This window comes from Leucoraja erinacea, chromosome 11, assembly GCF_028641065.1.
Source record: "Leucoraja erinacea ecotype New England chromosome 11, Leri_hhj_1, whole genome shotgun sequence".
Lineage (NCBI taxonomy): Eukaryota > Metazoa > Chordata > Chondrichthyes > Rajiformes > Rajidae > Leucoraja > Leucoraja erinaceus.
In genome coordinates, this window is record NC_073387.1 from 33,521,944 (window position 1) to 33,535,425 (window position 13,482).

General features: G+C 43.9%; 1 protein-coding gene across 5 annotated transcripts in view; it reads left to right on the forward strand.

The window, feature by feature from the left end:
* LOC129701662 (SH3 domain and tetratricopeptide repeat-containing protein 2-like) overlaps positions 1-13,482 on the forward strand; it is a 109,608-nt gene that overhangs the window by 71,631 nt on the left and 24,495 nt on the right. For all 5 annotated transcript variants that reach the window (XR_008724244.1, XM_055642997.1, XM_055642999.1 and 2 more), the window contains 3 exons: positions 1,072-1,264; positions 1,989-2,065; positions 6,203-6,398. Coding sequence is in view for 4 of the 5 variants with exons in the window: in XM_055642997.1 (XP_055498972.1) it covers positions 1,072-1,264; positions 1,989-2,065; positions 6,203-6,398 (466 nt within the window). In the remaining variant the exon portion in view is untranslated. The remainder of the gene's footprint in view (positions 1-1,071; positions 1,265-1,988; positions 2,066-6,202; positions 6,399-13,482) is intronic.

Consider the following 13,482-nt stretch of genomic DNA (forward strand, 5'->3'; position numbering starts at 1 on the left):
GAACCATATTTTGGAAGAGGTATACAACAAAGTACTACCACTGTACTGCAAAAATGATGGTGCATCCATCATACAGTGGATGCACCATCAATTCAGCGTAGGTGAAGGATGAAAGGAAAATAAGGTATGAATTTTTATAATCAGTGGCACCATCTAAGAGATGGAAATTACGCCAATTGCTTTAGGATTGGCTACCTTTTGCAGTTTAGGGTTTGCTTCAGCTGATAATATTAAATTTACGTAGTTTTAACCAATGTTCGCTTTTTTTTAATCAAAATGTAAAATGTACAGACAAGTGACATAAGAAATTTTATATTGTGAAGTGCGAAATAATGCATACTGGTTGAAAATTAAATGAAACTAGGCAATACAGGCTCCAATGCCAATTTCTAAACAATGTGTAGGAATAGAAGGCTAATGTGCGTACGTATTTGAAAGTAACATTATCAATTGAGAGAGCGATTAGTAAAGCTCATGGGATTGTAAACTTCATTAGCAGAGGTCCAAAGTACAAATGTAGAGTAGTTGTACTGAACCTTTTATAAAACTTGAGTTGAATCTGGAATATTGCATCCAATTTTGAGAAGCGTGGGATTGTTCCAGAGAGAGTGCAGAAGAGAGAGATGTTGATATGCTTCCAGGAATGAAGGGTTGCAGCTACAAAGTTTGTCTGGTTAGTTTAACGTTGAGGAGATATGATATAAGTGTACATGATGATAGGTTTAAGTAGAGCAAGCAAAGTGAAATAGCTCCCCTTAGTGGATGGTTCAATTATCAGTTTCAATTCGATTGGCAAAAGAAACAAGTGAGGTAAATTTGTATTTCACAATGTGAATAATGTGATGTGAATTCTCTACCTGTAGAGTGGTTAAATTAATCCTGACTTCCAAATAAGGAATTAATAGGCAAATAAGGGAGAATAACTTGTCGGACTAAGGGGAAATGTTGGGACTGAATAGATTGGTCAACAAAAGATGGCACAGGCTCATTGGGTTGAATACTGCTGTGCTAAACCAATTTGATGAATTTATTAAAAGACAGTTCAAAACTATTATTTATTTCTGCATCAAGGTCACTTTTTCACCAGAGCCTTATCCAACATTCCAAAGAGTGAGGAGCAAGATATGAACATCTGCAAGGACGATCTCATCATGGTTAAAGATGTTGGGAATGACTCCAAGTGGGAAGCAACCACACTTTTAACAAATGAAAAGGGTTTCATTCCCGTTTCTGCTCCACAGGCCCTTCTCTACCCATTTTACCAGTAAGGCAAAATAAAACTTTCCTATTTGTACTGATTTCATAAAAAGCCAATTTTCTGATGTTATGAAATAGATTTAGAGAAATTAATACAGTGCTAAGCATGAATTTAATAACTCGGGGACTAATAATCCTAGGGCTCCTCCTGTTCTACCCTGATTTGGGATTGTTCACCTCGAGTTGGGAAATTTCCATATAAATCATTGTCTAAGTCATCTTTTGCATTGATGCCAAAATGTAACCTTTGTTTGTTTAACTAACTACCATGCAGAAGGATCGTATTACTCGCCATGTTGTGTCCGATCGCTCGTCTTTCATCTCTCAGAGCAGTCCCATTCCCCGTCTCATTCTTTGTCTGCATCCCTGTGACCTCTTGCTCACACATGGTAAAGAATATGCATGCTCCATACAGATAACATCCAACATTAGAACTGAACCTAATTCCCTGGGTTTGGGATTATTTTTGCATCATAAAATGCTTTCTCCTTTCCTATTCAATGAATATTACAGATTTGACAAGAATTCATGAAAGCGTAAAGCAACCATTTGTCAATATTGTAAAATCAGTTTCAAAATCACGGCCAAAAATAGAAAACTGTATTTTGCAAAGATTAGAACATAATTATTTGAAAATGCTTCTGTTGTTTTATTGTTGCATTTATTCACATGAAAAATATTTTATCACATGATTTGCTGATTAATCACAGTACAGTTGAATTTTATCACAGGTGGTTCTTGAAGACGAGAGGAGGGAACTTTGGTGACCATGAGGAATATAAACAACACCACTTTCCCCATTCAATTGGTAAGTAATTCTCGTAGGTTAATTATTCTTTAATTATTCCAATGGGTACGTTTGGGGATAATTTGAGAGGAAATTATTTTGCAAAAAGAGTCATTGATATCTGAAACTTACCGCCAGGGGATATCCCGTAGGTCACTAAAGTGATACAGAAAATATTCTAGTGAGGAGGATGCTAGGAGACTGCAAGGTGACTTGGATAGGCTGGGTGAGTGGGCAAATGTTTGGCAGATGCAGTATAATGTGGATAAATGTGAGGTTATCCATTTTGGTGGCAAAAACAGGAAAGCAGACTATTATCTAAATGGTGGCCGACTAGGAAAAGGGGAGATGCAGCGAGACCTGGGTGTCATGGTACACCAGTCATTGAAAGTAGGCATGCAGGTGCAGCAGGCAGTGAAGAAAGCGAATGGTATGTTAACTTTCATAGCAAAAGGATTTGAGTATAAGAGCAGGGAGGTTCTACTGCAGTTGTACAGGGTCTTGGTGAGACCACACCTGGAGTATTGCGTACAGTTTTGGTCTCCAAATCTGAGGAAGGACATTATTGCCATAGAGGGAGTTCAGAGAAGGTTCACCAGACTGATTCCTGGGATGTCAGGACTGTCTTATGAAGAAAGACTGGATAGACTTGGTTTATACTCTCTAGAATTTAGGAGATTGAGAGGGGATCTTATAGAAACTTACAAAATTCTTAAGGGGTTGGACAGGCTAGATGCAGGAAGATTGCTCCCAATGTTGGGGAAGTCCAGGACAAAGGGTCACAGCTTAAGGATAAGGGGGAAATCCTTTAAAACTGAGATGAGAAGAACTTTTTTCACACAGAGAGTGGTGAATCTCTGGAACTCTCTGCCACAGAGGGTAGTCGAGGCCAGTTCATTGGCTATATTTAAGAGGGAGTTAGATGTGGCCCTTGTGGCTAAGGGGATCAGAGGGTATGGAGAGAAGGCAGGTATGGGATACTGAGTTGGATGATCAGCCATGATCATATTGAATGACTGTGCAGGCTCGAAGGGCTGAATGGCCTACTCCTGCACCTAATTTCTATGTTTCTATGTTTCTATTTCTTAAACTGGAAAAAATACAGAAAAGATTTATAAGGACGTTGTCAGGTCCTGAGGGATTGAGTTGTAAGGAGAGGATGGGCAGACTGAGAGTTTATTCCTTGCAGCACAGGACACTGAGAGGTAATCTTATCAAAGTGCATGAATTCATGAGTGCATAGATGGGCTGAATGCTCAGTCTTTTTTCCCAGGATTCAAGAACCAGAGGGCATAGGTTTGAAGTGAGAAGGTAAAGATTTAATGAAAATTTGAGGTCAAATTGTTCACACAATGGGCGGTACTAAGAACTTAAAGCTTTTTTGTTTTGTATTGATGTTGTTTTTATGTCATTGAGGTGATCAAGGCATTGAGTAGGGCAAGACTAGTACCTTTAGCAGCCATGTGTGACACGAGCTGGACTGAGGCCCCAGAAATGTGTTTAATTACAGAATTTCAACTTTCTTTGCAGGCTAGGAAAAGCTGGAAGTGCAGGCACTTTCAGTTAATTTTAAATCTTTCTTGCACAAGGCAAAAACTACCCTTCCTACTATGCGGACGGCCATTTTATCCCCAGTCATCCATGGACCATACCATCTCACTTCCACTTGCCTGCTCAGTTTCACATAAATCAGGGGGATTGCAGGGCTGCCAACATTGGGTGAGAGTTGGGCCAAGGGAGCAAAGCGACCGGGGGGGGGGGGGGGGGGGGGGGAGGGGGGGGGGGGGGGGGAGGAGGAGGGGAGGAGGGTGTCCCCCCTCCCATTGGTACGGAACATTTGCATTTTTCAGCTTGAAATTGTGCAATATGGTGCATACTGTAGTGAGTCTTTTAACCTACACTTGAATGCAACATATATGCTTTAAATTGGATTGGAGCGTTTTTGAAAGGGGGGAGGCTGTGCAATCACTGATCACTGGCCTTGGGGGTACCCAGTGAGGGAGTGGAGCAACCGAGTGGGGAGAGGGTGTGGAAGAAGGGTGTCCACCCTTCCAGGGTAGGAACTTTTTGAAATTTGATGTATTAAAATCATGTTTTAGTGCACTGTAGAAGCATGATTTCAATGTTTTTTGTATGAAGTATTTTTAAGAGGTAACTTTTTAAGGGGTAACTATCCACACAAAGGGTCCACACATGTCAATTGGCCTGCACTGCCTTGTGGCAGAGAATTCCACAGATTCATTACTCTCTGCGTAAAGAAAGTTTGTTCTCATCTCAGTCCTAACTGGCCCCCCCTTTATTCTTAAACTGTGACCCATGGTTCTGAACGCCCCCAACATCGGGAACATTTTTCCTGCAGTTACAGTAAGTGAAAATCTAACAGACAAGCAGGATGCTTTCACCAACCACTCCCATTTGAAGTCCACTATCTTCCACCGTATCTACCCAGTGCTTGGTACTTACTTCCAGCAGCCACTGGTTGTCCTCCAGGATGCACCGAGCCGCAGCCTGACCCATGCCGGCACCACGGCAGCGGCGCAACGCTTCGACGCCTCCGACGGCCCGGGACTCTTGCACTGAGGCTGCTCCATGGCCAGAGCTGCAGTGAGCAACTCGCCAGCCCGGCAAACACTCGCCAGCCCCACTCCCCGTCCGCATCTGTCCCCGCCGCTGCTTCTGCTTTCAACACCTGCGGCCCATGCAGTTGATATGAGTTTTGAAATTTTCGTTGATCACAGAATTTCTCACAACAGAGCGAGAGAAATTTGTGATCAGCGTGAGAATTTGGTAAAATGCGTGATTCTCACGCTCAATGCATGGCAGTTGGCAGCCCTGCCTCTCTATCCCCCTCTCTCCCCCTCTCTCTCTCTCCCCATCCCTCCCACCTCACTCCCCTCCTCTATCCCCCCTCTCTTCCGCTCTCTCTCCCCCTCTCTCTCTCCCCCTCTCTCTCTCTTTCTCTCCTACCCTCTGTTCCCTCTCCACCCCCTCTCTCTTCCCTCACCCCTCTCTCCCTCTCTCTCTCTCCCTCTCCCACCTCATCCCCCTCCTCTCTCTCCCCTACCTCTCTCTCCCCCCCTCTCTCTCTCTCTCTCTCTCCATTCACGCCCCCTCTGTCTCTCCCCTCTCTCTCCTCTCACCCCCCTCTCTCTCTCTCCCCACTGTCTCCCTGTCTCATTACCCCCTCTCTCTCTCCACCTCCCTTTGATAGTCTGTCCCTTCGGCACAGAGACTCTCGCGGCAGCGACGCACGCAACGCTTCCGACGGCTCCGCGGCCCAGGACTTGCACTGTCCGGAGTGCTCCATGGCCAGAGCTGCAGCGAGCGACTCGTCAGCGCCGCAAACACTCGACAGTCCTGGCTCCCCGCATCTGCTCCCGCCGCTGGTTCTGCTACCATCGCTCCCGCAGCCCCGGCTCTCCAACACCCGTGGACCATGCAGTTTATCTGAGTTTTGAAATTTTCGTTGATCACAAAATATCTCACCACTGAGCGTGAGAAATTTCTGATCAGCGTGAGGGCGTGAGAGTGTGAGAGTTTGCTTGAGGGAGTGAGTCTCACGCTCAAAACGTGAGAGTTGGCAGCCCTGGGATTGATCAGTGCCCCATCAGCTAAGCCCAGCATCCAAAATCTCCCTGGTCTCGGTAACAGGCCAGAGCCTGATTTCGACCATATGCTGATCATACATGATTTAATGTTATATCATTTGATATTATGACTATGGGTGTTGTCTGCATGGAGTTTCTCCCTGTGACAGCATGAGTTTTCTCCAGACGCTGCTTTTTCCTCCCGCATTCCAAAGTCATGCAAGTTTGTAGGTTCATTGTAAATTATCCCCGATGTGTAGGACAGAACTAGTTTATGGGTGATCATTGATTGACGCAAACCCGATAGGCAGAAAGACTTGTTTCCACTCTGTCTCTCTAAAATAAACTAAACTACTTAGATGGGGCACCTTCGATTTTCCAGCATCTGCAGTTCCTTCTTAAATACTTAGATGGGGCATCTAGGTTGGCATAAACAAGTTGGGCCGAAGGGCCTGTTTCCATGCTGTGTGACTCTGACTTTATAACTCTATGACTCTATTGAAAGTGAATTACAGAGCTTCCATCATTATTCATACAACTTACTACTTACAGATAACCTCTACGTTTTTAGGTACTGGTACCTGTGTCGCAACCGTAGATTACAAAGAGGGTGAGGTGGATGAATTGTGCTTCAGTGAAGGAGAAACGATTCAGATAATTGGCTTTCTTCTTTCTAACCTGCGGTGGTTTTTGGGGAAGTCTTTATCCACTGGATTAACTGGGTTTGTACCAGTAGAGCATGTGCAGCCAGACCAGTTCAAAACACTGTGAGTAAAGTGCTTCTGATTTAGACCATAAGGAATGTTAGTCATTTAATGGATATGTATTCCAAAATGATTGTATGATTGATTTAAATGTCTCAGTATATCCTTACATGATTAGAGATCAATTTATGCTTGGTATTACTTTCAGGAGATTTCTATGGAGGATAAACAATGATGAAGACACTTTATAAATGGGAATTGTTTTTTATAAATGCAATGCATTCCGAACATCGGACAGAAAATGAGTAGCAACAGGTTTTGTGATTTACACAATCTGGTGTGTGAGGGCATCTTCTGAACTTTATCCTGTTTCCATGAGAGATTTAAAATCTGCAGAATTATTTTCCCCTTGTTCTCTGTCTTGGCGCCCTATTCCAGAAATCAAACAAGTGACGTAGTTCTTCACTTTGCTGCATTGCTGCTGAACGCTTCACTAAAACACTTTATTTTCAATTGCTGCTCCTCGCAGGCATCTGTATTGCAGCACCCTTTTAATTGGTCAAGCACAGACCATGTTGCTGTGTTGTCCTCTCCATAAATGGAATTTAATGCAGAGAAATGTGAGGTGGTGTATTTTGGAAAGTCTAACATGGGCAGGAGCTGCATAGTGAATGGCAGGGCTCTGGATAATGTTGTAGAGTAGGGGAATCTAGGAGTGCAGGTGCATGGTTCCTTGAAGGTGGAGTCGCAGGTAGATTGGGTGGTCAAAAAGGCTTTTGGCACTTTGGCCTTCATCAGTCAGAGTATTGAATATAGTTGGGAGGACATGTTGCAGTTTTATAAGACTTTGGTGAGGCCGCATTTAGAGCATTGTGTTCAGTTCTGGGCACCGTCATAGGAAAGATGTTGTCAAGCTAGAAATGGTACAGAGAAGATTTACGAGGATATTGTCGGGAATAGAGGGCCTGAGGTATAGGGAGAGGTTGAGTAGTCTGAGAGCGCAGGAGGATGATGGGTGATCTTATAGAGTTATATAAGATCATGAGAGACTCTTGCCCAGAGTAGGTGAATCGAGGACCAGAGGAAGTAGGTTTAAGGTGAAGGGAAAAAGATTTAATAGGAATCTGAGCGGTACCTTTTTCACACAAAGGGTGGTGGGTGTATGGAACAAGCTGCCGGAAGAAGTAGGGACTACCCCAAGAAACAGTTAGATAGGTACATGGATAACACAGATTCGGAGGGATAATGTGGGCAGGTGGGACTAGTGTAACTGGGACATGTTGGCCGGTGTGGGAAAGTTGGGCCGAAGGGCCTGTTTCCACACTGTATCACTCCATCACTCTGTGACTCAATTCAACATGGTAGTATTACCAGACATCCCATTCACTTTCCTATAAGACAAGCTCTCAACTTAAATATTTACAGGCAAATTCTTAAATCTCTGACAAACAATTCTATTACTTGGAGCAATTCATCAACTAATGGGCCAGATAGTCAAACTCGCTGCTTGTCAGCATTGCATGCGTGAGCCAAGCACCCTGTCTGCTGCCAGCCAATCTTAATTGCAGGGCTAGTACAGTTGACCACAAATAGAGAAGTGAATATCAAGCAGCAACAGAAGAAGAAGATGTAGTAAGACTAAACACCTCAGTTCCTCATACGGTTTCCATCATTTAATAATATCACGGGTGACTTAATACCTCAGTGCCATTTTGCTACACTAACTCAATATCTCAAAAAATCTAAAAATATTTTGTATCTCTTCATTCAATATAGTGAGCCTTAGGGAGAGAACTCTTGGGTAGAGAAGTACTTTCTGGATGAATACAATTCTGGGTGAAGGAAAAAAGAGACAGCAAGTGAAGGAGGTGAACAATGGCTGCCAAATGCTGTTTTTGCCTGTGAAGGGTTTCACATTTTAGGGTAAAGATTTAGAGTGGCACAGTGGTGCAGCGATAGAATTGCTGCCGTACAGCGCCGGAGACCGGGCTTCAATCCTGACTGCGTGTGCTGTCTGTACAGAGTTTGTCCATTCTCCCTGTGACCGTGCGTACTGGATGGGCCAAAGGACCTGTTTCCATGCTGTATCTCGAAAGAAATAAATTACTTTGTGGTGCTATTCTGACGTGTGAGGAAGGCCCAATTCTACTAGATAAACACAAAAACTCTGACAATGGAGGAGACCTAGGACAGAAAGGTCTGTGTAGGAATTGGATGGAGAATTAAAGTGTTTCGCAACCAGGAGATCAGATAGGTTCAGGTGGACTGAGTGAAGTTGTTCAGCGAAATGATTGCCCAGTGTATGTTTGGTCTCGCCGATGTATGAGAGTCCACATCTTGAACAACGGATACTGTAGATGACATTGGAGGAGGTGTAAGTGAACCTCTGCCTAACCTGAAAGGATTATCGGGGTCCCTGGACAGAGTTGAGGGAGGAGGTATAGGGACAGGTGTAGCTTCTTCTGGTGTGGCAGGGGAAGGTACCTGGAGAGGGGGTGGTTTGGGTGGGAAGGTATGAGTTAACCAGGGAGTTGCAGAGGGAACGGTCTCTGCGGAAAGGGGTGGAGATGGGATAATGTGGCAGACAAATGTCGCAGAGACCACTCCCTCCACAACTCCCTGGTTAACTCAAATCGTTGATATGACTATCAATGACATGCATTTACATCAGCTAATCAGTAGATTTGATCCTACTTCTGCTTCAAACCACAATCTGAAACATCCATTATTTCTTGGAAGATTTTAAAAGATACCTTCGTTGGAAGAATGGATAGGAGGAGAAGAGATCGGTAACAACTCTCCGATTTTCAGTTTCTTTACCAAAATAATTCAACAGAGGGTTTGAAAGGATTCTTTAAAGGATTTTAACATCTTCATTATTTTATGTCAACCAGTTCACTATTATTCCCATGCATAGCTGCACTGTTCAAAGAGCAGTGAACTGTTTGATACAGTACAGGATGTTGAAATTGTGTCTGTTCACCAGAGCAAGGGCAAGAAGCTCCTCTTGGGCTGCTGACCTCAATGGGGAGGTTCACGTCACTGCAATGGACCTGTAGCTTCGATGTCTGAAGAACAGCAAGATTGATGCATTCAGTTCAGTTCAGTTTAGTTTATTGTCACATGTGCCGAGGTACAGTGAGAAGCTTCTGTGGCTAGCACACAAATCGTCACCTGGCATTGGCGCCATCTTGAAAGCATTGATGCTTGATGATGCGTGCTTCCTCCTTCCACTAAGCCACCATTCTTCTGAAGTGAGATTGGGTTAACGTATGATTTGCGTTTTTTGGCGCTGGGCGTGCACTCGCTGCAGCTTAGAAAGATGAGGGGGGACCTCATTGAAACTTACCGAATAGTGAAAGGCCTGGATAGAGAGGATGTGGAGAGGATGTTTCCACTAGTGGGAGAATCTAGGACCAGAGGGCACAGCATTAGGACATGCATTTGGAAAGGAGATGAGGAGGAATTTCTTTAATCGGAGGGTGGTGAATCTGTGGAATTCATTGCCAAGTGTGGAGGCCAAGTCATTGGGTATTTTTAAGGCAGAGATTGAAAAGTTCTTGATTAGTAAGGGTGTCAAAGGCTATGGAAAGAAGATTGGAGAATGGAGTTCAGAGGCAGAGATAGGCCGGCCATGATTGAAATACTGAGTAGACTCGATGGTCCAACTGGCCTAAATCTGCATTGATTTAAGAACTTATGAACTTTTAAAAGTTCGTGACAGATTGTTGTGCATCACATAATGTGGCAATCCCCACCCGAGGGAGAGAATAGAGTTGCAGTTAATCAAATGCAGTGATCAAATACACTTTGATCTTGAGCTGCTTTAGTCTTGGGATGGTTACCAGAAAATGCCAACGGCTAAAGACAATAAAGTGCGGTTTGATAATTAGTCATTTTACTTGACTTGTATTTGGTACATGAAGAAATATTCTAAATGCTATTAAAGTCTGTGAAACATCATCTCTGTTGCAAATCTGTGACTCGTCTGATGATGGTATGCCATATAAGATTACAAGATTTCATCTCTTTCTCTTCTATTGGCTTCTGTTTGTCAGTAAATAAAACATAATAAAACTGCAAATTCTGGAAACTAAAACAAAAATAGAAAATGCTAGTAACTCAGCAGATCAGGCAATATCTGTGGAGAGAAACATTAAGTTATAACTTTGGGTCAAAGATCCTTCGTTGGAACAGGGACAAAGAGTAAAACAAGCCACTTTTCTTTCTGCAGATGTTGCCTGACTGGCTGAGGTTGCAGTATTTTTTGTTTGAGTTTCAGACCCCTTGTCATCTCATCTATGTCCAGGGCAGGACAGTTCTCGGGAGTAAATCTGGAGCCGTCAGATGGAGTTCAAGTGAACTCCATCTCCTACTCTCAATCTTACTCAGTCTCAATCTACACTTGGTCTTAGAATAAAGGGAAGGACATTTCAACTGAGCTAAGAAATGTATTAACACAGAGTATGGTGAATCTTTCTAGTTATCTGTCCCAGAGAAATGTGGTGCTCAGTTGCTGAGTGTTTAAAATGGTGAGGCTGGTATATCTGCTAGAATCCAGAGAAATATTAGGATCATGTAAAGGGCATGCCCCACTTTCACAACCTACTTCACGACCTCTGACGACCATAAACGACTTAAAAAAATATCAAGGTTGCGGTAACCTACGACCTTCCACAACTATGTGTACGACCTCCTACGACTATTTTGAAGACCTCGCACGACTATGAAGATGACCTCCTTCGACCTCCGAAGGGATTCAAAGTAACATTAGCAAATTTGCAGATGACACAAAGCTGGGTGACAGTGTGAACTGTGAGGAGGATGCTATGAGAATGCAGGGTGACTTGGACAGGTTGGGGGAGTGGGCAGATACATGGCAGATGAAGTTTAATGCGGATAAATGTGAGGTTATCCACTTTGGTAGCAAAAACAGGAAGGCAGATTACTATCTAAATGGCATCAAGTTGGGAAAAGGGGAAGTACAACGGGATCTGGGGGTCCTTGTACATCAGTCTATGAAAGTAAGCATGCCGGTACAGCAGGCAGTGAAGAAAGCGAATGGGATGTTAAGGGCTGGACACACTAGAGGCTGGAAACATGTTCTCGATGTTGGGGGAGTCCAGAACCAGGGGCCACAGTTGAAGAATAATGGGTAAGCCATTTAGAACGGAGCTGAGGAAATACTTTTATCTTACAGAGAATGGTGAGTCTGTGCAATTCTCTGCCTCAGAGGGCGGTGGAGGCAGGTTCTCTGGATGCTTTCAAGAGAGAGCTAGATAGTGCTCTTATAAATAGCAGTTAGGGAATATGGGGAGAAGGCAGGAACGGGGTACTGATTTGGGATGATCAGCCATGATCACATTGAATGGCGGTGCTGGCTAGAATTGCCAAATGGCCTACTCCTGCACCTATTGTCTATTGACTATGTTGAAGATTGGCTTTGACCATGTACGTTTTACTACTGTTTGCAGTAGCCATTTTGATTCAGCAGCCTATTAAGAAAGGCAGAAGGGGAAGAGCAAGGGTGAAGAGGAAGCACAAGAAGAGGTCTCAATGGGTGAATGAAGATGATGTGATGGACTGTCCCAGTACACCAGACGACTGGAAGAGATGGAACATTAAGCACACATGTGGGACAGTGGATGGCAAGCATGTCCCTGTCCCTGTACCCTTCAATTTTCCTTTTCGTACTGGATGGTATTCTGCTGGAACCATTCCTCACGGTCCCCCTCCTGCTGCCTGGTGAAGTTGTAGGGCATAACCTTCCTCCAACCCTCCCTCACCACCTATGGGGCATCTGCCTCTGATGCTGTGTCAGACACAGGAGAAATGAGGCAGTGAAGGATGGGGTGGTGGTGGGGACATATACTACCACCCTGGTCTCCTCCTCTAGGGGTCTCCCATGCAGGGCTACCTCCTCCTGCACTATCACCTCCTATGGCATCACCTCCTGCCACTCCTCCTCCTGGATGGGCAACATCTGCATGACAGATTTTTTTTTTAGGGTTGTGCCCCCCCCCCCCCCCCTGCAAATTTGGTGCCATCTCTAAAACACGTCTCCTCTTCAAAAAACTCTCCAGCTATGAATGAACATGCCTTGGAGTGACAGAGGTGACGTTCTGCTGTTTAAATAATCTTTTTTTTCTCTACTGACCTTTTTTTCACCCGGGAGCTATTACCTTCGACTGCCTCCGACCACCTACGACTACCTAAGACTTGCATCATGACCTACTACGACCTACCTACGAGTAAAATGTAGCGATTATTTCCATGACAACCTTTTTTTTAAAACTCGTGGACATTTTTCATCAGGCTAGAAAAAATGCCGCGACCGACTTGATGCCACGAGTACCTACAACTAGCATCACGACCTGCTACGATCTACCTATGACCTCCTACGACCACGCTGCGAGTATGAGTCAATGACAAACTCGGCAGAGGTCGTGTATTAGGTCGTGAAAGTGGGACAGGCCCTTCAGGATGTGGAATTGATAGAGAAGTTGTTTTAAGATGCGTTAAGGCATTCTCTTGTAGCCTTGACTCTCATCCAGCTGGCTAGGAGAGGAAGTGGCCTCTGGCCACTAACCCCATGGGATACTAGAGTGCATTTTGAGGTCCATACATGTTGCTAATGCTAAAGTGTCTCATTATAGATTGCCGGCTCCAAGCAAGTGCAATAGTCAGCTATCAGGTATGTATGGTAAGAGGAAGTAATGTTCACTGAAAATGGGAAAAAAAAGTTGCTGTAGCTGAGATTATTGTTGTGGAGCCTGAAGGAGAATTTTAACATTTAGCTTTTTTGTTCTCTTTCTCTTCTTTTCCCCAGGAGGACATTTATATGCATTCCCCCTTTAGGCTGATAAATGGCATTGAGGTCATAGCTGCATCATAAAACTTTGATTTAATAGCATGCTTTGATTTAGGGTCACTGTGTGAAAAGTTCCCATTGAAATATTAGGAAGATGGAAATGAAATTAGTACACTAACCCTTTCATTTTCATCTTCAGTATCATTAATTTCCACCCAAGTGTCCATTTAAACATTTCTTTGCTGTCCACTGTGATAAAGGGTAAAACATTTGTGTATGCTGACTGGCAAGTATTAAAGATTGACAAGGTATCAGCTAAGGCATGTGTTATGATTT